The sequence below is a fragment of the Periplaneta americana genome, chromosome 2 (genome assembly GCF_040183065.1).
Source record: "Periplaneta americana isolate PAMFEO1 chromosome 2, P.americana_PAMFEO1_priV1, whole genome shotgun sequence".
Taxonomy (NCBI): Eukaryota; Metazoa; Arthropoda; class Insecta; order Blattodea; family Blattidae; genus Periplaneta; species Periplaneta americana.
In genome coordinates, this window is record NC_091118.1 from 196,093,648 (window position 1) to 196,120,584 (window position 26,937).

General features: G+C 36.2%; 1 protein-coding gene across 5 annotated transcripts; it reads right to left on the bottom strand.

The window, feature by feature from the left end:
* Positions 1–1,514: 1,514 nt before the first annotated feature.
* Positions 1,515–26,592, bottom strand: cN-IIIB (cytosolic 5'-nucleotidase IIIB). 5 transcript variants are annotated; one of them, XR_011331034.1, is made up of 9 exons: positions 26,240–26,376; positions 25,802–25,887; positions 24,826–24,924; positions 21,695–21,764; positions 18,219–18,441; positions 15,443–15,686; positions 11,345–11,461; positions 6,106–9,801; positions 1,515–5,353 (listed from the first exon to the last, which is right to left on the bottom strand). XR_011331034.1 is itself a non-coding variant. In XM_069819266.1 (8 exons), the coding sequence occupies exons 2-8, from the start codon at positions 25,865–25,867 to the stop codon at positions 9,700–9,702; spliced, it is 921 nt and encodes a 306-aa protein (XP_069675367.1). In that variant the 5' UTR covers positions 25,868–25,887; positions 26,529–26,592; the 3' UTR covers positions 1,515–9,699. The 5 variants fall into 5 exon arrangements, 4 of the variants coding, with proteins under 4 accessions (XP_069675367.1, XP_069675366.1, XP_069675365.1 ...); XM_069819266.1 differs by lacking the exon at positions 26,240–26,376 and adding an exon at positions 26,529–26,592 and having other exon boundaries at positions 1,515–9,801; XM_069819265.1 differs by lacking the exon at positions 26,240–26,376 and adding an exon at positions 26,417–26,548 and having other exon boundaries at positions 1,515–9,801.
* Between the last annotated feature and the right edge of the window lie 345 nt (positions 26,593–26,937).

The window sequence follows — 26,937 nt, forward strand, 5'->3', positions numbered from 1 at the left end:
CTGCAAGGCTCATCTTTGATGCTCGTGTTCCCATCTTCGAAATGTTTCATCCATCTCCTAACACTGTTGGCGCCCATGCACACATGTCCGTATGCACATTGAAGTCTTACGTGAATTTCAGCAGCAGATTTTTCTTCTTTAACAAGGAATTTAATGACATGCTGTCGAAACAAACCATCATTATCGACTATTTTGCAAACATTCCCTATGGTCACATGATAGAAGTTAATGACGTTACAATATGTCAATACATAGCATAGACAAATAAATAGTGTAAGATTATGATCATTATAATCGTTTTTGTTACATTGTTGAAATTGAAATTATAGTAATATGTTGCTCATGACTTTCAGTACAACCCTCTGTATCTTAAAATCAGGGGCGGCTCGTCCATAAAAGCTGCAGCACTCCCTGCTTTGACAGGAAAATAAAAATATTTATTTTAATTTGTAGAAGAATTGTTACAGCTTTTATTGGTAAATTGCTTTATATTTCATCTGGCCGGGAATATGTACCATTATCTTATGCATAATCTTTTTGCGCGTTGACTGTATTGGAATTGACACTGCATTCAAAGTCGTCCTGGGATCTGCAGGGTGGTCAGCTCATAGAGAGTGTGTCTTGCATGGTCAGGGGGTAGAGAGGTGAAGGGAAGCAGAGGGAAACTGCCGCTGTTTAAAACCCATATCTTGCTGCATGGCTTGCAGAGCCAGGCCACAAGGGATCTTTCCTCTCCTCCCACACCGCTATTGTAATGCTGCATCAAATGGATTCTCTATTCCCTTGAAACTTAATGACAAAATTTTTATTTTCTTTTCACATACTTATTGTTGTAGAATCTTATCGAGTTAATATAACGAAATTAATATTCTCTTTTGCCTTATTATTACGTATATATCCAGCCTCCAGCAGAACCTAATATTTGCCTTAACACAAAATGATTGAACGATAGAATCCTTTTGATATAGCACGTAAAATACGAAATGAACTTCCCCATAGGGGACATGATGAAAAAACGATTCGAAGAACCCTGATGTGTTTTGCGGGTTACTACAGTTCGTGAGTAATCTAAACGAGCCTCTCAAAAATCATTTGGAACATGCCACTTTTTAAGGTTATTCTAAGACAATTCAGGATGAACTGGTAGATTGTAAGTTGAGTGTCTGCCGATCTGAATTCAGACTGAAATCGATGGTATTAGTTTTTCTTACGGATTAGCAAATGGTCCCACAGACATCTCCCAACTAAGTCAGGAAGTTTTGGTTTTTCGATATGTAGTGCATTTATTTTTGTCCTACACTTATTAGTAATGGTATCAAGAAGTGAAATTTGTATGTACCGAAATCTACTGCAGCTCTCCCAATCCACAAGTTCACGAGCCGCCACTGCTTAAAATACTAACACGTCAAGGTGACTGTAGCAGACTTCAGATTTCGACTTATCTTAAAATTTTCTATCCCATTAATGTCATTGACTGCAGAAGAGGTCGTTACAAGATTGACTTGTGCATAAAATCGGATAAAATATTTATTATTTCAGAAAATAAATTACATACACATACCAAATATGTCTGTCCCATTAAACATACGCATAATCTACAATCACATGTTGATCATATGCCATATTCATCACAGTGAGTTATTACAATAATCATCATATTCATAACTGAAGACATACTGTAATCGTAATTATGTAGTTTAATATTGTGAAGAACTTGAAAATCTACAAAGGTGCATTTCTCATGATGGCAAATACTGGCAACTTTGTTCTACACAATCAGTAAGGAAAGCAGTTTAATCAAGTTCAATTTGTATTTTGCTTTGCAAGTATGGACTTTAAAAAAATATACACACATTTCTAGTTTATAAATCACAATTACATTCAAATTACCATTTCATTCCCAAACTCTGTTAGTTCAAAGTTGACAATGAAAACTTATGTTAAGATTAGGGTGACCAACTTCTGATCACAAAAATACAGGAGACTTGGTCACAACAAATTTAGCGTAATTTTTTGGGGGTGTGAAGCCAGAGCTGAATGAAGGAATGCTTTCTATTTTCCATACAAAACTATTAGTTTAACACAAATTCAACAAATGGTCTTATTAACTGAATCTTAAAAATAAATGAATCATCAGATGATTGAAAGCAAGCAATGTCTCTTAAACCAATTTATAGTAATTTAGCAATTACTTCTGGTGAATAAAATTAGTTAAATAATATTATCTTGTCAAGATAAAATTATTCATAGTATTTAGTTTACAATTTTGAGTGCAATAATATTTTAAAATATTAGGGCATTCGATAAGTAATGGCAACAATGCTGTAAATCAGTGCTCCTAGTGTTGAAATCTTGTACTACGTAATAGAGCAGCGATTATTTCATAAATTTGCTATATTGAAAGTCTCGAAGTAGCCATATGTTGTAAAACAGTGGCTGTTTCTGATTTGTAGTAAACAATATAGCCCTAAAGGTACGAACAAAGATGCTTCATAAAAATCCAAGTTGCAAGAGAAAAACATGCAACTCAATGCTTTAGGGCATTACAAGAAGCCTGTAGGAGAGAAGTCCTACCATACTGAACTATTGCAAGTAAGGTGGAAGTGAGGCATTCGCTTTCAATCAAGAGTTGACATCTGAAAAGCTTTAGATTGATCAGTGAGAGAGATATCCAGAAATGCTGCTGCAGATGGAGTCCACCAATCTTCCAAGACTTTGGCAATGGCAACATGACATATTTGAAGTATGTAATGTCAAAAGCATCCCGCTCCGTGCATCGTGGTCTAAGGCATCTTGCCTAGGACTCGTGTCACGAAATGCATGCTGGTTCTAGTCCTCATGGGGGGAGAAATTTTCTCATGAAATTTCGGCTAGTATATAGGACAGGTGCCCACCCAGCATGGTGATGCACTTGGGGAGCTACGATAGTGAAATCCAGTTATGAAAGTCACCTATAATGGCTGAGGGGATCATCCTGCTAACCAGACGATATCTCCATTTTGGTTGGATGATCATCCACCTCTGCTTCGGCATGTGAATGTGAGGTCAGCAGCCGGCTGGTACGTCTGGGTCCTTTGAGGGCTGTGGCACCACAGATTATTATTATTATTATTATTATTATTATTATTATTATTATTATTAATAATGTCAAAAGTAACCTAAATAAACTTAGTGTGAAGCAGTAACTATGTTGCCATTACTTTTCGAATGCCCTAGTACATTGTTTTCCAGTTTTAACGTGTTTATATTTTCAACCAGATGCTGCAGAATATTTAATTTTGTATTCTGCTATGTAAATTGAAAAAAAAAAAAAATCACCAGAACAGAATTGTATTGAATGGTATCTACTGAACTATCGATATTAATGTCAGTTTATATCTAATATATATTTCATTTTTTCATTTAGTGTTCTGCCCAAGGGCAAGTCTTTCACTGCAAACCCAGCTTTCTTCAATCTCTCCTATTTTCTGCCTTCCTTTTCGTTTCCTCATATGATCCATATATCTTAATGTCGTCTATGATCTGATATCCTCTTCCACATCAAACTCTTCTCCCGTTCACCATTCCTTCCAGTGCATCCTTCAGTAGGCAGTTTCTTCTCAGCCAGTGACCCGACCAATTCCTTTTCCTCTTCATGATCAGTTTCAGCATCATTCTTTCTTCATCCACTCTTTCCAACACAGCTTCATTTCTTACTCTCTCTGTCCACTTCACACATTCCATTCTTCTCCATACCCACATTTCAAATGCTTCTATTCGCTTCTGTTCACTTAGTTGTAATGTCCATGTTCCTGCCCCATACAATGCCACACTCCATACAAAGCACTTCACTAGTCTCTTCCTATATTTGGCGGGTATTATTATTATTATTATTATTATTATTATTATTATTATTATTAGATTGCAATAAAAATTGAAGGTCATGATTGAAAAAGAAAAATACCCGAGGCTTAGGAGACCAGCTTACAGAAGCAGGGAGGATCCAAAAATATTGCCTCAAATATGGGAGTTCCCGGAAAATATGGGAAAGTTGGTCACCCTAGTTAAGATTGTAATCAAATATTTAAATTTAATTTTTATCCAAAGCTTACATAAAATGCATGGCACTGGAAGTAATAGACATACTTCAATTTTACACGACAATAACTTTAAGCTCTAGGGTTCCGCCTGTCTTCGAACATTCGGCAGGATACTGTAAGGAAGAGTACTGGGTGTTCAGTTCAAAGTGTGTCATGGCTCGCTGTATGCCGTCATATGGCTAGTCGATGAGCCTAGAGAATTCAATCTTCCTACACTTCCGCAGAGGTGTATTACTTATGTGCCAGAGAAGTTGCCTAGCAAGTACGGCATTCATTCAGAAGAGTACTTACTGATACGTACGGTAACGCTGGTAGTGGCAGGAATGTGAACTGTTTCGAAACATGTATTAAGGTGAGTTTTTTCTTACTGTCGGGATATGGGGAGAGGGTATATGGAGGTTACTTGCAGTCGTTGTTGTAATCGTTGGACAGCAAACCTGCCAGTCTTGTGTAGCAGTGAAGCCAGCTTCGAGACCGGAGTTCGACTTGAGTGTGTCCGCAGCTGTGTGAGCATCCGAAGCCCTGAGTTCGAGTGCAGTGGACCGCAGTTGGGGGACCTGAGTTCGAAGTTCAGTGGACTGTCTCTGAAGGTCTGGGGTTCGAGATACTGTAAACTCGAGTGACTGAGCTAGAGGAATTAGCCAAGGCAAACGAACTGTAAAATGAGAACTGACAGTTCTGTTTTGTAAATAGTACTCTGTGAACATTAGTTAAGATAAACAGTTCATTGTTGTTCTCAATAATCCAAGTAAATTGTCATTGTCGTCTGTGGAGTGCAATAACGAATATTGTGTTACTGTGTGGAGTTGAAATCCCATTGTTGACGGGAGTGTTTATAGTCAATTATAGAAAGTAATTATTGTTATTCTGAATAAAAGTTACATATTTGTTTTGTAAAAAAGTTACGTATTTGTTGACATTAACTTCGACAGTCAACATGGACACGGAGCATTTGATTGTATTGTGGAATGTTGCCGTACGCAACCGATGATAACAAATACCCTGCGTATGATTTGGCTGCGCAAAACACAGTTCGAAAGAGGTTATGGTAGCACACAGACCGTACAGACCGCCATCTGTTGCTACAACATTCAAGTTATACTGTACACATTCTCAAGTTCAGATTGAATGTCTTGATTAATAGGCAACTTCTCTGACACAAAAGCTGAAACTCGCTTCAAATTGCTGATTCATCAACAGTGACGTCATGACACACTTTGAAACGAACACCCAGTATAAGGAGTCCATATCTAATAAATAAAAGGTACTGGTACCTCAGCGAATAGGGATTATAAAGAATGGACACTTCGCGTCGGTACCTTTGATGTAACTGGACCGATTTCAATGACCTTCAAGCCAGCTAGAGCGTCAGATTCTGCTTTCTCCCTAGAGTTGGCGCTGACATCACACCAGCTAGCAGTCGAAACAGCGGAAATATAACACATATAATTAATACATCTAGGTACATTATGTACTCAAATAAAATAAATTGGATCCATAAAATAATAAATCCTTCATTAACTGAAATGTCTAGACTCTAGAGTTCCTTTATAATGAGAGTTCAGACGTTGACCCCAACAACAATTAAAATATGTAATGATTTGATAGAGCTGAAAATGGAAAAACAAAACTCTTACGAGAAGTAAAACCATATACCTATATTATATTATTATACAAATATTAAACGAATTCGATACTTAATTTTATGATGTATTATATTATTTTATAATATAATTTATGATATCTGAAATATAAAATATTATTATTACAACTAGTTTGTCACTGAGAAATAAGGAAAAGCTGTTAACTTGAATTTATTTGAAGCAAAGCGTTACTGGATTATGCAATAAGGTAGGCGATGTTTGGATCCTGTGCCTTAATTCTATTCTCAATTGTTATCTTAGCGTATGCTCGATTACACTACCTCTAGCGCTTGAAAGTGGAACTAGCCGCTAGCGCACAGAGAAACAAAACACAGGAAAATTCGCTCAGTGTCCATTCTTTATAATCCCTATTCGCTGGGTACCTTACGTATAACTTTATGTCTGGAGACATGTCAATCATGCATACATGAGATAGTCATGTATTTTATTATTACGTATATAGTAAAGAGAGGACCATTTAAAATTTGCTGGCACTTTAACAAGTCATAGCATGGGTGATTGCTGGGAAGATCTGTGCTGCTTGGCTCAATACAAAGCTGGCAATCAGCAGGAGGCATAGGAAGTATTAAAGAAAAGTAAATGAACAGCGAAGGAAAGTAGATGTCGATTACAAGTGGGAAACACTCCCTCAGCCCGCCTACAATCCGGATATTAATCTACCTGACTATGATCTTTTCCCAAAAACGAAAAATCCACTTCAAGGTCAACTTTTGCAATATTAAATGACCTGAACATAGCTGTGACCCAACACATTAGAGACCTAAACCTGAAAGAAGAATTAAGTGGTATCCAAAGTTTTACCACAACACTGGGAAGCAGTCATAACACTTCAAGGGGACTATTTTGAATGATTTTGATGTAAGTGGATTGAAAAAATATGTGTGCCATTGAAGTAAGTTTGTGCATTACTTCCGGGATTACCCTCGTATTAGTACCTTTTCTGTTCTTCTTTCCTAGAACCCATGTTTCTGCTCCGTATATTAAAACGTGGAGAATTATTGTTTTGTAGCATCTTATTTTTTGTTGCTGTAGTAAGAATTTTGGAAATCATTAATGATTTCAGAGCAAAAAAAAAGCATCTCTTTTCTGTTTCTATTAAATTTTTATCTGTGATTTTATGTCCGAGATATTGGAATTTGTCGACTTTCTCAAGTTCTTGGTAACCTATCTTAAGTGTCTCTTTGTTGTCTCAGCTGTAAAAGAGTTATTGTTTTTAAGAGAAAGGAGACCCTTTAATTATCCATATTAAGGACTTAAAGGAACCGGCCTTGACAATAGCTCAGTGTCAACATTTAACGATCCCATCTCTAAATATTGGGAGGCGAAAAGAAGAATGACTTTATTGTCAAATTCAGAGCATTAGATACATACATACAATATTGTTGTCTTTTCTCGATACTTTCATGTATGTAGTTTTTCCCGGATTTATGAATAAGCCAATTTTATTGGATTGTTCTATTAAGATTTGGACCCCCTTCTTTGTTCTGCTTATTAGGAATAATAATAGTCTAGCATCCTGTAAACTGCCCAACTAAAGGAAATTCTTAAAACTTTACAAACACCAAACTTAAAAAACCGATATTACTCATAAGACGACCTATACCTGCTTTGGTTTATCTTGTCTCAGTAGCAATAAAACCAAGTCCCTTCAAATGAGGGTGGAGATTATAGGAGGGTTGTAAATTTTCAGGATTCCTTTCAAAGCCTTGTTATTGTACAGGCTACCGGAACTCAGTTTCTTGAAAGACAAGATCAGTGACGGAACTATACAGTACGAAGAAAGATATTTTATTTTATTTTGTGCTACAGAATTGTATCAACTAGTCCCTTCCGCCACTGGATGGATGGACAGCATCGCTCCACTCTCCCCATCACCATAACAACACAGACGAAGTAAGACATATCTCCTTTCTCTCTCTTTTCACAGTGAGACAAGATTCATCACACAGACTTTAGTAATGTATGAATTTCTATGTTGGCAATAAGAGTAAAGGATCAATACTTAATACCGTAATAGGCTATCTTTAAACTTATAATGCTGACAGGATGGTGATTATTATTATTATTATTACTACATACTTACTTACTTACTTATGGCTTTTAGGAAACCCGAAGCTTCATTGCCGCCCTCACATAAGCCCACCATCGGTCCCTATCGTGAACAAGATTAATCCAGTCCCTACCATCATATCCCACCTCTCTCAAATCCATTTTAATATTATCCTCCCATCTATGTCTCGATATCACCAAAGGTCTTTTCCCCTCAGGTCTTCCAACTAACACTCTATATGCATTCCTAGATTCACCCATACATGCTACATGCCCTGCTCATCTCAAAAGTCTGGATTTAATGTTCCTAATGTTTAATGTGCCTCATCGATATATACAACTCAATAGACATTTATAACTAGATTCATTACGTTTTGCAGACGATTTAGCTCTGGTGGCATCCTCAGAAGATGAATTACAACGTTCAATTTTTAATTTTAACAAAATTGGAATTAAATATGATATGAAAATCAATAACGAAAAAAACTAAAATTATGGCCTTCTGCAGAAAATACCCTGTGCCTAGCAAAATATGTTTAGATTAAAAAATATTAGAAAGAGTAAATTATTTTACATATCTCGGATACACATTATCTTTTTTCGATGAAGTAGACATTTCACAGAAAATTTCTAAATGCACCAAAACAATGGGAATAATTAACAACATTACAAAACCTCCCCTAGTGCAAAGGCATACTAGAATTCGCCTATACAAGACCTTGGCGAGACCTGTACTTTGTTACGGCAGTGAGGCATGGACATTGAGGAAGAAAGACGAAAGCAGAATAACGGCTAATGAAATGAAATTTATGAGATATACAGCGGGATATACGAAATAGGATCACAAATGCAATGAAGATGTAATGGAAGAATTACAACTAAAACCTGTAATTAATCACGTAAAACATTATCAGAACAACTGGATAAATCATCTGCATCGCATGCATAGAGATAGAATCCCAAAAGTCATGCTCCACTATCGTCCAAACGGGAAGAGATCTCTCGGTCGTCCAAAGAAGCGCTGGATTGAAAATTCAACTGTGAGATCGTAACAGGCCATTTGGCCTAATACTTGAAGGGAAGAAGAAGAAGAAGAAGAAGAAGAAGAAGAATTATGTTAGGTGAAAAATACAATGCATGAAGTTCTGTGCTGTGTAACTTTCTTCATTCTCCTGTAACTTCATCCCTCTTAACCCCAAATACTTTCCTAAGCACCTTATTCTCGAATATGTTTAACCTCTGTTCCTCTCTCAAAGTGAGAGTCCAAGTTTCACAACCGAACCGGTGATGTTGTTGTTGTTGTTGTTATTATTATTATTATTATTATTATTATTATTATTATTATTATTAAACGGTGAAATAAAATTGGCAAGAGGAACCAAAGCACTCAGAGAAAACCTATCACATAGCCACTTTGTACGAGACAAATCTTACAGGATCTACCACTGAAATCGAATTCAATTTCCTTGGTGGCAGATCCTCATTGATCAAGCCACAGCTGGGTCCACAAATTAATAATTTACGAATAACATTAATATACAGCCTACTGCCATCACCATGAGTAATGGTACACACTCTACGAGTAGGAATTCGTGTGCTCCGTATGGGTGTAAGATCCCTATTATAATCTCTGAAATATAATAGTATGTACAACTTCACATCAGAAGACAAACAGCTCACAACTGTATCATAATGATTACTTACAAAATGCAGTGTAGATGTTAATAGCGTTAATTCGGGTTTTCCAGGATGGCAAGTTGAACTCACGTGAGTACACATAGCCCAGCAAAACAAAAACCAGTGCTCTTCTGCATAAGATCTGTCTTTGCAGTCTTTGCATTTGTACTGTATGAGAATGTCTTAAGTAGGGAAGATAATAAAAATCTGAGTAATTAGTGTGAGAAGGTTCATAAAATGAAGTCAAGTAATCCATTGACGACATCCATTGTTTGGTCGTCAACGAGCACAATATCGAAGTGCTCCAGGAATTCCCCAAGTCTGTCCTCTGCCTGCAACAACAAGAAATTTTCATGACTGAACTTTTGCTTCCCTCTGTAGTAAATGCAAGGAGAGGAGAAGAGGAGCACGGATGAAGGATGCTCAGCTTGGTGCAGAGGTGACATTTTCAGTCGAACCCTGTTTTTACATTTCTGCAATTAATGTTTTCCCATCATTTCCAACATTTTTTCTCGGTCCTTTCAATTTCCCTATTATTATATTTTTCACCTATATTTATAATATTCTTATTGAATTTGGTATTCCCAAGAAATTAGTTCGATTAATTAAAATGTGTCTCAGTGAAACGTACAGCAGAGTCTGCATAAGACAGTTTCTATCTGATGCTTTCCAATTCACTGCAGGCTGAAGTAAGCAGATGCACTATCACCTTTATTCTTTAACTTTGCTCTAGAATATGCCATTAGAAAAGTCCAGGTTAACAGATAGGGTTTGGAATTGAAAGGATTACAACAGCTGCTTGTCTATGCGGATGACGTGAATATGTCAGGGGAAAATCCACTAACTATTAGAGAAAACACGGGTATTGTACTTAAAGCAAGTAAAGAGATACGTTTGGAAGTAAATCCCGAAAAGACAAAGTATTATTATGTCTTGTGACCAGAATATTGTACGAAATGTAAATATAAAAACTGGAAATTTATCCTTTGAAGAGGTGGAAAAATTCAAGTATCTTGGAGCAACAGTAACAAACATAAATGACACTCGGGAGGAGACTAAACGCAGAATAAATATGGGAAATATCTGATATTATTCAGTTGATAAACTTTTGTCATCCAGTCTGCTCTCAAAAAAATTGAAGGTTAGAATTTATAAAACAGTTATATTACCGGTTCTTCTGTATGGTTGTGAAAACTTGGACTCTTACTTTGAGAGATGAACAGAGGTTAAGGGTGTCTGAGACTAAGGTACTTAGGAAAATATTTGCGGCTAAGAGTAATGAAGCTATAGGAGAGTGGAGAAAGTTACATATGGACGAATCTAGAAATGCATATAGTATTAGTTGGGAGGCCAGAGGGAAAAGATCTTTGGGGAGGCCGAGACATTCCGAGTTTTTGATATGTATAAGCGACAGCAAAGTTCAATTTTGCAATTTTTTATTAAAAAGTCTGGTAGTGATTCTCGCAAGGTTAGTGAAAATTTGACATTGGCAAATGTTTCTTCACGGCAGCAGGATGATGTTGTTGCGGAATTGTAGTTTCACATCCCCCTGTGAAAACTCAGTTGTTGTTGTTGTTGTTGTTGTTATTGATGATGATGATGACAATAATAATAATAATAATAATAATAATAATAATAATAAAAGTGTTTTGCAATATAATAGTTAACTCACTTAATAAGAGATTACTGTATACATATTGTTAATGAGGACTGGGGTTTGGTACTAGACATTACATATAAAATTAGGAATTAATAAATAAGTTTGAAGGAAACCTTTGTGAACTCAATACCAATAACAAAAATATATTGGACTAGGAGTAGCAATGATGGTACGGAATAAAGTAAGAAGATCAGGGCTATATGTACACTACTTACTCGTTCATACAGGAATCCAATCTTGAGGACTGCATCAGCATCATGGACACCTGCAGCCATGCCAGCATCTCCAATCTCATCTCCAAGCAGTATGACGTTGCTGCGACTTCCAAGAACCTTGGAAAAAGTCATCAAACAGTAAACTACCAATTTGTAAGAGTTGGCTAAAAATAGGAATTACATTTCAATTATTGTAGGTTGTTGCTGCTTAGGACAGGTTTGAACCTCATAAGTGACACCAATATGGCATCACTCATGAGGCAACTAAAACAGGAGATAATGGGGTAAGGTAGCCAGCTCCTTTGCACCTTCATTGCAAACATCGCTGACTAGTAACATATTTCACTAATCAAACTTCAGATGTATACAAACAAAAACAACTGATACCATTTAATATTGTATTTTCTTGAATACCCAACCAAACAAGCCACGCATCCCACTTTTGAGGGGGAAGGAACTTTAAACAAATGTATTCACAACAAATTAAAATTAATTAAACTCAAAATACAGTTTGGTTAATAATAAATTTTATCCTGGAACAGGATCCTCCAGTCTCTGATGCAACTTTCACTTACATCAAATTTATGGCCTATAACATGATTTCCACACTCCTTTGCATCTTTGATTCAATTCAAATTCAAATTTATTCATAACTAGCCGTACCCGTGCACTCCGCTGCACCCGTTAGAAATAAATATAAAGTAATTATATAATTAAAATAGGACATTTTATCCAGGGAACATTCGTGTTTGATAGAAGGATAAATCGTTTATTACGTTACTTAATTTAAATTTAATTAAAAAATTAAAATGCGATCATTTTGATCCAGAGACCACTCATTTGGTCATAAAAATTAGTTTATGAAATACAGGAAACGAATATACAGAATAGCCTATCAAGTTTTCTGTGCATAAGAATATATTTTAATGTTACCTGTCCTCGATTCACTCAGGAGTTACTGTGATAACATTATAGCATTATGTCCATCTAGAGAAACTACACTTTCCAATGGTGAATTAATAATTAATTATACAAATCGGTTAATTAAGCTTCTGATATTACTTCATAGAAACGCAGAAACATTATCTGTAGGCTATCTTTCATAGCTTTCGATTGTTGCTGTCCAAGGCCCCTTATAGACGAAGTCATTTGTTTTTTAATTCATTACACAGCCTTATATGGCAGTTATTTTAATTTTAAAACTCATTTATCTCATTAAATATCAGTCCTACCAAAATTTTTCAAAGAATAAAACTTATCGGAAATGATTTTTAAAGCAATTTTTATTATGTAACATTTTTCATAAAAATCAATAATAAGCGAGATATTTCGATTTATTTAATTCAGGCCCCCTTATAACCCCCTTTTAAATAATGTATTTTGAATGCCATATAGCCTATAATCTAAATTACGACGAACTTAATTTATATTCCAATTTTCATCGAAATCCGTTCAGCCATTATCGCGTGAAAAGGTAACAAACATACATACAGACAGACAGACAGACATACAAACAAAAATTTCAAAAAAGCGATTTTCGGTTTCAGGGTGGTTAATTATATATGTTAGGACCAATTATTTTTGGAAAATCGAAAATTACCAGAAAAATTTCGGCTACAGATTTATTATTAGTATAGATTTACATTTGAAATGGTACATTTGGATAGATACCCAAAATGAGCATATGCTCGTGCTCGGGTACAGTCCAGTAGAGTCTACATAAATTTTAGACATCAATAATAATGTTGATACTGTTAATAATTTTAAGTTTTTCACTGCAAGTAAAGGGTCGCAATCTCATACTTTAGTGGTACTCATTTTCGGAACTGAAAATATAAGACACACAAAATATACACTTACCATGCTTGAACTTGATTGTAATACATGTAATTGCTAATTCAAACGCCATTTAACAATATTAACAATTGAAATATTCACGCGGAAAGATAATGGCATATGCTACCATCTTAGGAGTTGTGCAGAAGGAAAATCGGACAATGTTGTCAACTTCATTTCGAATAAGCCGCACACCCGTATTCTTTACTTGTATATTTCAGAAAAAAAGTGTGCGTGGTATTAGAGAAAATACGATAATTTCTACTTAGAATGAACATGCTTATTATTGTTGAGGAGTCTTTTAGACTGACCTTTATATAATTTTTTATGTATTACTCTGTGTATTTTAACTCTAATTTTAAACAACAATAAAACTGTTCATCAAATGAAAAAAGAGAAACTTATTGTAAAGTTGTTAAACTGTTAATAATCATTTAAAAGGAGGCTTCTATGTCCATTTAATGGTTTCCCTGTTTTACATATGAAAAAAGTCTGTAGTTAACAGAATTTTCAGTATGATTTAAATAATATCACTTAATTTTAACAATACTTTCCATTTTGATGACTGGAAAATATTCGGGGATTATTCCCGGAAATATTCCCAACAGCAGAATTCTCAGGAATTTACCCATCACTAGCTATAATCTCTCAGCAATCAAACTCTCTAATCTTATTAAGGTTGTGCGTAGGGAATGAATTTCTAGTTCCATACTTATTTTGTTTGCTACATCCTACACTTCCTAAAATAGCTTTCAGTTAGTCAATAAAAGAGTTAAAGGCTTATAGAAAATATATCTGAACACACTTTTCTCAAGGCAATCAGAACATTCATTACCTTCACACTTCAACTGTGATGTTAAGTGACGGCACTTATATCATCATTATCATCATCACCACCACAATCATCATCCGTCATTGTCATCATCATCATCATCATCATCATCATTATCTTTTCCATATTCAGAAACGCTTACTGGGTTGGCATAAATTTCTTTTATTCACAGATTTATAACTGCCTATTTATAGATGGATATGATTTCGATCCAGTCCACATCTGTGGAGTAATGGTCAGCACGTTTGGCCGCAAAACCAGGTGGCCTGGGTTAGAATCCCGGTCGGGGCAAGTTACCTGGTTGAGGTTTTTTTTTCCGGGGTTTTCCCTCAATCCAATACAAGCAAATGCTGGGTAACTTTCGGTGCTGGACCCCGGATTCATTTCACCAGCATGATCATCTTCATATTGTGACAGCGACGTGAGATTCGAACTCACGACCAGCGTCCCGCAAGAGAGCAGATCGCGCGTGAGTCGACACGGGCTCCACGGAGCACTGAGGGACGGCGTGCAGCGGAGAGAAGAGAGGGGAAAGGGCCTATGCGGCGAGGGAGGTTGCGCGCGCATCTTCTGCTTGCCTAGAGAGGCCGAGAAGTCCGTCGAACTTTCCAGGCTACGTCGCTGTAGCTATAAAAGAAGAAACGCGAGCGAACTTGGGCAGTTTCAGTTGATTAGTTCAGTCAGTAAGCCAGTGAACAGAGCAAGCTAGACAGTCTTGTGTACCGGAGTTCGACTTGAGTGTGCGTCAGCAACTGTGTCAGCATCCAAAGGCCTGAGTTCGAGTGCAGTGGACCGCAGTTGGAGGGACCTGAGTTCGAGTGCAGTAGATCGCAGTTGGAGAGACCTGAGTTCGAGTACAGTGGACTGTCTCTGAAGGTCTGTGGTTCGAGATACTGTGAACTCGAGTGACTGAGCTATAAGAACTGTGAACTGAGAACTGACAGTTCTGATTTGTAAATAGTGCTTTATGAACATTAGTTAAAATTCAGTTCATTGTTGTTCTCAATATTCCAAGTAAATTGTCACTGTCGTCTGTGGAGTGCAATAACGAATACTGCGTTACTGTGTGGAGAGCAAATTCCATTGTTGACGGGAGTGCAGTTAAATTGTAGAGAGTGAAGAGTTATTGTTGTGACAATAAATTACACTGTTGTTGAGTTGAAATAAATTTACAATATCATTCAGACGCTAAATAACCTAGATGTTGATACAGCGTCGTAAAATAACCCAAGAAGATAAAAAATAAATAAATAGATTCATTCTCAAGAGATGCCAGCTATCATTGTGACTGCATTTTCTCAGTAATAATCTGAATTCATGTTAATACTCTCATAGTCCTCATACCATCTTTAAATAGCTCTCCTTGTTCAAAACAACGAGTTTCTCGCATTTTTCTGGTTGATAGATTCTTTAATTAATAAGTGCTCCACCTGGAAGTAATCCGATTTCTCGATGGCGTGCTCGTTCTTGTTGAATGAATGGATGATTTCACCCTGGAAGCCATTCACTTGTAGGCCATTAAACCGCAAGTAGTTGGAGATAATATGAACGTTGGGAAGGAGAGCGCTGTGGTACCGCATCACAGCAGACACCGTGTCCCCCAGACCTGCTGAGAACACCAGAACAGGAACTTCTGATGTCTGCAGTGCCTGCAGCATCTTGTTTGTTCCATCTCTGCAAGCATGAAACAAGACTGTCATCTCGACAAGTACTGCGACAACAAATTAAATTATACGATTTTCCCTAAGACAAAGTGTAAGTAAGAGCAAATTCGAAACACCTGAATTTAAAAGATAAGAAGAAAAATTTTGTAAGAAAGTAGATTTAAAGATGGTGAGAGAAAAAAGAGAAGCTAATTTTTTAATTTGTATAAATGATTTCTCAATAACAAAATAGATCCTTTAAGAGTTCAAAGTGCAATATCATGTAATAGTTTTGTGTTAAGGCCTCAGTTGATACAAAATTATTTGATCTTTTTTCGGAATGGTCCCTCTCCCTCCAATTGATCCAATGACACTGCTGTCTGTTCCCAGTAAGTCTAGCCGCGGTAGAGAGGTCTGACTTCTCAGCAGGGACGGGGAAGGAAGGATGTTCAGGTAGTAGCTTGTCTAGTGGTCACATGTTGCTACTTTTGCAGCGATGCAGTACAAAAAACTGCGCAACTCTCGTATTATGACGTGTGAACAACGGTGCAACTTGAAAAGTAGCGGCTGCCGAACCAGTTGCCCGCTTCTTTTTCATGCTGCGCGCAGCTTAAAAGTAGCGACGTGTGAACAGGGTTCTCAGGGTTGCAGCCGCAGCATTTTTGATATCGGTTTTGTTGAAACTTTTGCTGCGGTTGCGACCAGTGTTGCCACCCAAATGTGCCAATGATACTTTTATTGTTTGGATGTATTTTAATGTTAGATGTGATGAAAATAAATTATTTGTAACAGTTATTAAATGCACAACACAGTCTGAGCATATTTGCAGGAGGGTTGCCAACATTGATTACGTGAATATACTGTTGGTTATCATTTAAGTATATAGGCGTTTTTAAAAGCTTCATAGTAAAAATAATGCCAATTTCTGAATACTAGTTAGGACAGAAAAGCAAATAATAGATAAGTAAGCTTTCGCATGACTTTATTAATAATGCAAACATAACCACAAAATGTATATTGAGAAGTCAACACGGAGATGGAAACCTGCACCATGACTGCGGCTGCAAAAGTAGCACCTTGTGCGTGAACAGACTTGCAACCTCCAGTTGCAACTTTTGCTGCACTCAGGTTGCGCAGCACAAAAAGTAGCATGCAGCGTGGTACTTTTGGCTTACATGTGAACAAGACACGCAACTTTTGCAGCTGCAGTACAAAAGTTGCGCAGCAAAAGTAGCGACGTGTGACCGTATCTTAACCCTTCCCCTCGAGTTGTATACTTGTCGCCATTCCTTCCACGGACAAAGTTACCAGGCACTATCAGTAATATGAGTTAGACCATATTTTCCTCTGCAGTAATCAACAATGGTTTACCTACATATTATACTTTACCATTCAGTAAGAGCTCATCTCTTTCATGGGCGAGACGATGGTCTACAGTTTATGTACATATTCTCCCTTATAGGATGTGATTTACGCATGTTAATGTTATGATTGCTTCGACAGACAAAGTGGCGAACGATTGGACCAAATCACCACTTTCTTCAAGCGTAGAATTAAAAACTGACAGAACAATGGAAGTCAGTCATGAACAATACAGGACTATATATTATTGATTAGTTTATGTACTGCATTTATGTAAAACAATTTTAGATTTAACTTCCAGCATGCACCAATGTAAATGCACAGATACGGAATTAAAATTTGGAGCAAATCTTTATGGGAGTCCACCTGTATGTAGGCAACAATTTCGCACGACTGTTCACTAGTAGCATATAAACAGGGGGTCTTGTTTACTGCACATGAGCAGTGTGTTGTAAGTGAAACTTACATAATAAGGGAGCTCCAAATTTTATTTCTGTATCTGTACATACTTCTGGCGATGTCATGTGGTACGAAAATTATGTACATTTATGCAAAATTCAAACATTTGTAACAGAGCAATAATGGTGCAGATAATAACAGAATCCGAGTTTTACAGATTTCACTTAACAGAATGTTTTACACAAAATTAAAAAGATAGAACAAGCTAAGGAAATAGTGTAACTCCAATGAAGACATTGACTTGCCTAAACTTAACCAAACAAAGCAAAAATATACAGGAAAGTAGTGAAATCTCTTCCATGCTTGGAACTATAAACATAAAACATGCAGCAATGAAATATGTACGAATATGCTGTTATTCTTCCATTTATATTACAGATTTCATACATCAGAACTAGAGAATCATGAAAAGAATTATTTACATTTAATTATCTCCAAGTTCACATGTATGAGTTGAACAATTGAAGAATCAACTGCAAGAATGATGGATATCACTTTGTCGAAAATGAACCAAGACTGTCAATGCATAGCTTAAGACATATAGAATGTACATAGAGAGTTATATAGCATTAGTCATTGTCCAGTAATGATCGGAAAATCACAGTTAAGCTTTGAGCGCTAAGCATTTCAAACTTTCAATTGCTTCTCCTGCAAATGACATCCATCATTCTTGCAGTGCACTCTTCAATTATAATACAATGCTGGCTAAAAGCAAATACATTAGGATAGAATTACCAAGTACCTAAGCTCTGTTCCCTCCTTTTTGATGACTTCTTCTAATTCTTCTATCCTAAATTCAAATCCTCTAAGGAGTTTCTCTGCCTGCTGGTACCAAGCCACCATATGCTTTGATTTTTCTTCTCTGCTGATATTTGGGTCTATTTCAATGGGTCTATAGTGTCTACACAATTCTGCGTCTCGTTCCTTGTACCCACTTGGCAACTGGGTGCACTGACTGAAGATACCTAGCAACAAAGATTTTATGATACACGCTGTTCTGTCTGATGGACACTGTAAGTGAGAATTGTTCATTTTATTGGATATTATACAGTGAAACTACTTCCTCCCCTTCTGGAAAAGAGAACTGAGAAAATACTGCAGGCATTAATTCACTGATGCGCTAGTCCAAATATCCTAAAACAAACTTCGGCCATAATGCCTGAAAAATTTCCTTCCTACTAAACTCAAACGAATTCTATACCTGGTAAGGTTTATCTTGTCTCAGCAGCAATAAAACCAAGTCCCTTCAAATGAGGGATGAGATTATAGGAGGGTTGTAAATTTTCAGGATTCCTTTCAAAATCTTGTTATTGTACAGGCTGCCGGATCTCAGTTTCTTGAAAGACAAGCTTAGGGATGGAACTACACAGTACGAAGAGAGATATTTTGTTATTTTATTTTGCGCTACAGAATGTATCAACTAGTCCCTTCCGCCACTGGATGGATGGACGGCATCGTTCCACTCCCTCCCCCCCCCATCACCATAACAATACAGACGAAGTAAGACATATCTCCTTTCTCTCTTTTTTCACAGTGAGACAAGATACATCACACAGCCTTTAGTACAGGCCCTTGTAGTGCCTCACTTTGACTACTGTGATGTTTTATATAGCGACCTAAGTGCTGAACTTTCTCAAAAGCTTCAACGTGTACATAATGTCTGCGTCCGATTTATTTTCAACATCCGCTGACATGATCATATATCGGAATATTTTCTACGACTTCCCTGGCTCCGCTTGCAAGATAGATATTTAGTACATTCTCTTTGCCTGCTAATTATACATGATTTCACACCCAACTACTTTGCCTCTCGGTTTACTCTCCTAGCTTCACATCATAATCGTAATACACGTTCACAGCACAATCTGTTGCTATCAATACCACGTCATCAGACATCTCTGTACTCAAGTTCTTTCTCAATAGCCATGGCCCGCTCATGGAATTCGCTGCCGCTGGAAATCAGGAGTAGTCTTAGTCCTCAGTCGTTTAAAATTAGGTTGTTTAGAAATATTTTAAATGCACAGAATTAGTTTTTTCCATTAATACTAATATCTAGGTAATTGTCATTGTCTCGTTGTAACCAGTGCTGATTATACTAATTTTATTGTACTATTCCTTTAGTTGCGTGATTATATTCATATGTATTCAATCTCTCTTATTTTATTTTATTTTATTTTATTTATTATTATTATTATTATTATTATTATTATTATTATTATTATTATTATTATTATTATTTTAAAGTTGTTGTTGTTTTCTAATGCCAGGCGTTTGACAATAAAGTCATTTGACCTCTTGCATTCCAATATTTTTCAAAGATATTATCATGGTCGGCCACTGAAGCACAGATTTTGAGGTGTTCCGAATCCATTTCTTGGTTTGAGTTGCACAATGGGCAGTTAGGGGACTGATATATTCCAATTCTATCCAAGTGTTTGGCCAAACAATCATGGCCTGTTGCCAATCTAAATGCAGCTACAGACGATTTTCGTGGTAAATCAGGAATTAACTGTGGATTATGATGCAGAGAGTTCCATTTTTTTTCCTTGAGATTGTGTTATCAAATTTTGTTTGTTGAAGTCTAGGTATGTAGATTTAATAAATCTTTTCACAGAGTAATATGTAGATTTATTAACAGGTCTGTTTATTATTATTATTATTATTATTATTATTATTATTATTATTATTATTATTATTTTAAAGTTAATACTTGTATACCAGTATGTATTTTTCTGTATGTGCTTTGATCCTGGTTGAGTGAAAGAGAAGGCCTGATGGCCTTAACTCTGCCAGGGAAAATAGAACTATTATTATTAATATTGTCTAGACCAATGACAGGGACCCGTCTAAAGTACATAACCTGTTTAAATTATAACACTTTTAACAGTTCAACTAATATAGTTTCAAGTTTTAAACAAGTGTTAATGTGAACAAGAAAACAAATTATTTTGATGGAAGTAAATAACTTATATACTCTTCTATGTGTTTGAAGATGCTGTCTTGCTGTGTTTTTAATTACTGAGCCACAAAATGTACATTTCGGCACTTTACATTTTCAAGGTTTGTAAAAATAAAATCAAGTTCGTCATACTTGCTATGCAAAGGTGTTCCTGCATATAACATGTGGCCTTCAACTTTTATTTACAACATAGGATCTTATTAACTTCAAAATTACTGATTATAAACTTTTACTGCACTGTAAATTGAAATTAACTATATCATTACATCCTTTTAAAATTTCTACACTATTAGTTCACAATATGATCACGAACAATCTACTAGAAGTGCGTAGTAAAAGTCAAACGACCCATCTCTGGAAAAGCGTCTGCAGAGAGTTACCAAAAGGATAACAAATGTTGTCGTTTCCTCTTTTAATAATGGCCTCTGTGAACAGGACTTTTTGGGTCAGTGGATGAAGGAAAATAAACGAAGTCAACATTATGCACAAAAACACTATCCATTACCACAATGATATAAGGAGTTCGGCAGATTCAGATGCAATAAAAGCAACCATTGGATCCCAGAAAACAATGCTGTTCATCTACATACAAAACTTAACATTACTATATACAACTTTTTTTATAAACTGTAACCAATGTGTGAAAAGTTGATTTATAAAAACTATCCTTATTTATAGCCGCGACGCTGTTATTCCCGGGTGACTCCTCCTCTTTGCTTACGTTATAGAAAGTGAAGGCTCTATAAAGTCTAGGTAGGTAGTATCGTTCGCCATTTTTGTTCTTTCGTTGCTAAGCTACAGGACGAGGGATCTATTTGCCACACCATTAAACATTATCATGTCGTAGCTCTTATGGTAATAAATCAAACGCACTGTAATTCAGCAAATAATTGAGCGGCAAATAATGTTCTCGTGTGCTTTCTGCGAACGCCAACGAAAGAGCTAAAATGGCGGGCGATTATATTAAGTATTTATCGAGCCTTCTTTATCTTCATCAGCGAATCACAAGCCGACCTGCAACGTGATTGGCTGCCGGAAATAAGAGCGACGGGACTATAAATATCTCGTTTCTTAATCCTGAACAACAAAAACTTGCAGTGTCTACAGACAACAGTTGAATAAAGTACAGATATAGAATACAAAATTAATTCATACATCTAATACTGTACCAACGATTATAAGCATGCAAAGGTATGAACTATCCACATGCAAGGAGCACCTGATAGGATAACTAACCACACGCAAAGGTCGTTACATACAGAAACTAGACATTGTTGGCTTCCCATTCACGTGCTGCTTTGTGATGGTCCGATCAAAGTCCGAAATCATCTGAAAGAGAAAAATATAGGCTATACTTTGTTTAAAAACTGCATCCTACTTCCTGACCATTCTTCACAGAATTATTTTTATTCTTGAATCATATACAGCTTTGTGCAGTAACATTCAAAATCAATGCATCTGTCAAATAAAACCTTTTTTTTTTTCTCTTTGTATGGAGAACAGACCTGAAAGCTTACACTGCAGCGTGAGGTTTATTGTGCTTACCACTCCTATTGGGTAGCCGAACAGCTACGCTCTTGTACAAGTACAGCACACCACAACGTGAACTTAACCCGGGCTATTGTTAGGATGATGATGATGATGATGATGATGATGATGATGATATAGTCACCTGAATGCAAGAACTAGGTAACTCGAAATTTGCGTTTTTTAGTTATCTCTTTTATAGCATAGAAAAAATTGCACAAAATGTAATGCAAGAACTAGGTAACTGATCGAACGATACCAGCGACATCTATTTTCCAATATAACAAATAGGTAAAAGAAAACGAGACATATTCCTTAGAATAATAAATAAGTAAATAGGCAATGTCACAAAATAGAAAAAATCAAGTTACCTAGTTCTTGCATTGAGGTGACGATATATGAATTAATGATGAGTTATTGGCCGAATTTGGTATAATTTTTCTCTATTAAACACCTAATTATCTCTTTACCCTTTCCTATCCAGTCCTCTGACTGAACTCTTACTTTCTTCGACCCAGACAGTATTAGAGCATTCGGGGCCTAGGGGTTCATTTCACTTTCCTTCCTACCCTTCCTACTTTTCTGTTCCTATTGCTGACCTGCTATGGCACTAAAATCGTCCTCCAGCGGCTTAAGGAGGGAAAGCTGGTGATCAACAAGATCTCCCAGCTAGGTCCAATGGACCCGTCGACCAACAGCAGGTGTGGTCCTCCAGACATTCTGGGGGTTGTGTGTGAACGAAGTAGCCACCAAAACGTTAAAATATGGTGTTCACTTAAATCGGCTACAACTTGCCATTTTCATATCTCAAAATCTGTGCGTCAGTGGCTAACCATGACAATATCTTTGAAAAATATTGGAGTGCAAGAGGTCAAATGACTTTATTGTCAAATGCCTGGCATTAGAAAACAACAACAACAACATGATGGCGAAATGAGTGAGAGGTCCAATGCCAAAAATTACCCAGCAATCCTGCTTCAATTGGTTGGGGAAGAACCCCGGAAAAAACCCCAACCAGGTACCTTAATCAGTCATAAAGGATGCCTTATGCTTATCCAATCAAAGCTATTTCCTAAGAAAAGTCTACATTATTTTAGATAAATTACACATAAATCTATATTCAGTTCCTCATTCCATCCTCTATGATGGAATGATATTGTTTAAAGTTATTTCATGCAACTGTTATTCAAAGGACATACATAAATGAAATAAATTACCAAAATAAGAAGATGAACTCTTTTAATGTGAAACATATATTTCTGTATTTGGTTGAGAATATTCTAAGTAAAGGGAAAGGAACTGGTCACGCTACCCCATTATCTCCTGGCTTAGTTGCCTCATAAGTGGTGTCTTGTGAGGCCAAAATTTGTATAAGCACTTCTCTTGACATTATTAACATGGTAAAAGAAAAAAATTTTAACTTTTTTATCTGCCACCATCAGAACGTTTGCTTGTTAGCTATCCCCTCAATCAACTCACTTTAATTTTTTTTTGAGAATGTATTTAATCTTGTTGTATTCCTCGGCTTCCTATCACTTAATTTTCCCCTCATCTAACACACACTAACCTTGTCACAGTCCTTGCTTCCTGTCACTCAGCTATCCCTTCATCTAACCCACTCTAAACCTGTCACAGTCCTCAGTTTCCTGTGAAGGTACGGTCACACGTCGCTACTTTTGCTGCGCAACTTTTGTACTGCAGCTGCAAAAGTTGCGTGTCGTGTTCACACGTAAGCCAAAAGTAACGCGCTGCACGATACTTTTCGTGCTCCGCAACCCGAGTGCAGCAAAAGTTGCAACTGGAGGTTGCGAGTCTGTTCACACACAAGGCGCTACTTTTGCAGCCGCAGTCATGCTGCAGGTTTCCATCTCCGTGTTGACTTCTCAATATACATTTTGTGGTTATGTTCGCATTCTTAAGAAACTCATGCGAAAGCTTACTTATCTATTATTTGCTTTTCTGTCGTATCTAGTATTCAGTATTGACATTATTTTTACTATAAAGCTTTTAAAAACGCCTATATACTTAAATGATAACCAACAGCATATTCACGTAATCAATGTTGGCAACCCTCCTGTTTGAAACTACGCTACAGAAAATTTAAAAAGTGAATTATATCGTCACCAATTATGCTCAGACTGTGTTGTGCATTTAATAACTGTCACAAATAATTTATTTTCATCACATCTACCATTAAAATACATCCAAACAATAAAAGTATCATTGGCACATTTGGGTGGCAACACTGATCACAACCACAGCAAAAGTTTAAACAAAACCGATATCAAAAATGCTGCGGCTGCAACCCTGAGAATCCTGTTCACACGTCGCTACTTTTAAGCTGCGCGCAGCATGAAAAAGTAGCGGGCAGCAGGTTCGGCAGCCGCTACTTTTCGGGTTGCACCGTTGTTCACACGTCGCAGTACGAGAGTTGCGCAGTTTTTTGTACTGCATCACTGCAAAAGTAGCAACGTGTGACCATACCTTAACTTAGCTATCCTCTCATCTAATTCAATCTAACCTTGTCACAGTCCTCGACCTCCTGTTACTTAGCTACCAGCCCATGTGCCTACATCATGCAGAATACCTATACATTTATCTACTTAAAGAATACAGTTAATACCATATCTACTCGCATATTAGACTCCCTTTTTTCTTAATGCTAGCCATAAAATATGCATGAAATTAATACTGAACAATGCTGTGATGCTGTTATACAGTCTCCAAGAGGATCAGTAAGAAATGAGTTAGACTGGTGCACAATACAAAACCTTAGGTCTACAATCTTCAAATAAAAGCAACTGGTCAAACTATTCAGCCATCTACAGACTACAAACGTTATGTTCCTAAGGAATTTGTTTACCTGCAGTTTCTCCCTGCCACCGACAACAAGACGATTAATCATTTCCTCCACACGAGCCTTGTTGCCAATGTGCACGTAATCTCTCAGCAGCACTTGAATCTGTAATACATTTTACCAATAAATATCGTCATGTGACCTTATCAGACAAATTAGTATTATTGTGAAGTCAAAGATAAAGCTCTGGTTAATGATCAGTCGCTAATTATGTAGTAATTTAAGCATCAGCCAAGCCCCCATCTTCCCCACAATAAAAGTCCAGGGCACATAATAACAATCAGTCTAAAAATGAATCATTTAACTACAGGCTGGCTGAACCGAGTTTGATTTCTGTTTTAGCAATACAGAATATAAAGTTTCAAAATGTGAGGTTATATGTTCGATAATTTACTAGGAAATGTGGTTGCACATAGACCACTTTTACACTAAACGTCTAAAACTGGTATATGCGCAACGTTGTCTCCTAGCAAATTACCTGTTCGGTTCGTATACAGCCACAGTCCAGTTAAATATTTTTCACTTTTTTTTTCCCCCAAGTATAACTAGATCAAATGTTCACTGTATCCATGGAACAGTAGGCCTAACATTCAAAACAAATGGCATTCATAAAGTTCACAACTTCACTGCAGTGAATATTTCATATGTCAAAAAATCAACACATTTTATACGCACAATTTTCCAAAATTAAATTAAATATAACGTAACCAAACCAAATACTTTGTCCCTCGTTCAACAGGTAGGCTTAATAAAAATTAGAAGAATAAACACAAATTATAAGAATACTGCAACTAAATTAAATTTCAGCACACTATGTAGGCCTAATAATCTAAATAAATAACATAAAAATATATAATTTAATGAAATAAAACTAAGATTTCACCAGGCTCTGAAAAATGTAGCTACAAAAAGAGATTACCTAACTTACTGTAACTAACTTTATGTTTTATAGAAACATAAACAATAATTATTCTCTACTTACATCGTCAAGCTTCACTGGCTTTCCCACTGCTAATTCTTTCATTTTCGTCAGAAATCCTTCACGCATAGATAGAAAGTACCTAAAAACTAAAATAAAAAAACATATTCTATGACAAGTTATTTATGTTTTATTTTAATGCACAAGATTCGACTTAACATAAGCAATACACTTTCACTGCTATAAGATTTAGTACAATAGTCAACTAGCGAAACTAATAAGATAATGTATTAAATAAGTGTCAAGAGGTCACCAACAGTAATATGCTTGTCTCGTTAATTGATACCTAGTATTCATCCAGATAAAAATTCTAGGTGAAGATAATACTTACCATAATATTATGATATACGAATCAATATTGATGTTTAATATACTGAACTAGGCTACTGTACATATATCTCACATATTTCGCACGTTAAGTTTTATATACATAAAACTTACCAATCATAGAATAATCTATCATATACTCCAATACCCTCGTCTATTTTAAATATGTGACGTTTCGTAAGATGTGGAGATCACCAAAAATGCTCAATTGGCAGAAACACAGAATGGACCAGTTACATAATAATAATAGGCCTAACTATGCTTTAGTAATATTTTGAAACTTACTCGAACCTTTAAAACTATGTTATTAAAAATTATATCCGGTTCAGTCCAGCATACACAAGAAAATTTCTCCTTTTTTTATATTTCAATAAATGCGATACCATTGCTAACCAATTCTTACCCGCTCTTATCTGTCCTATCAGCTGTTTTGCTCCATTGAACTTCGGAACACTGGAAGATTACAAATCTACATTGAAGTTACTCCAGAAGCGAATTTATTGTAAATTAATATTCCATTTTAATTTACAAAATGCTACATTGAATGAAATAATATTTCTCTCCTAACTAATCCTAATATGCCATTCTACTCTTATACATCTTTAAATATGCGATAAATTAGGTTATTCCCTCCAACATTTAGAATCCATTGAAATCACTGAACCTTCGAATACAAAACTGAAGTTGTCAAAAACTTTCACTTTTACGAATTCGTAAATTGATGTAGATAATGTTACTGTCCCATTGATCCCAAAGTCGTAACATCCGAAACATCATCCGATAATCTATTTCTAGTAGATATGATACTCAAA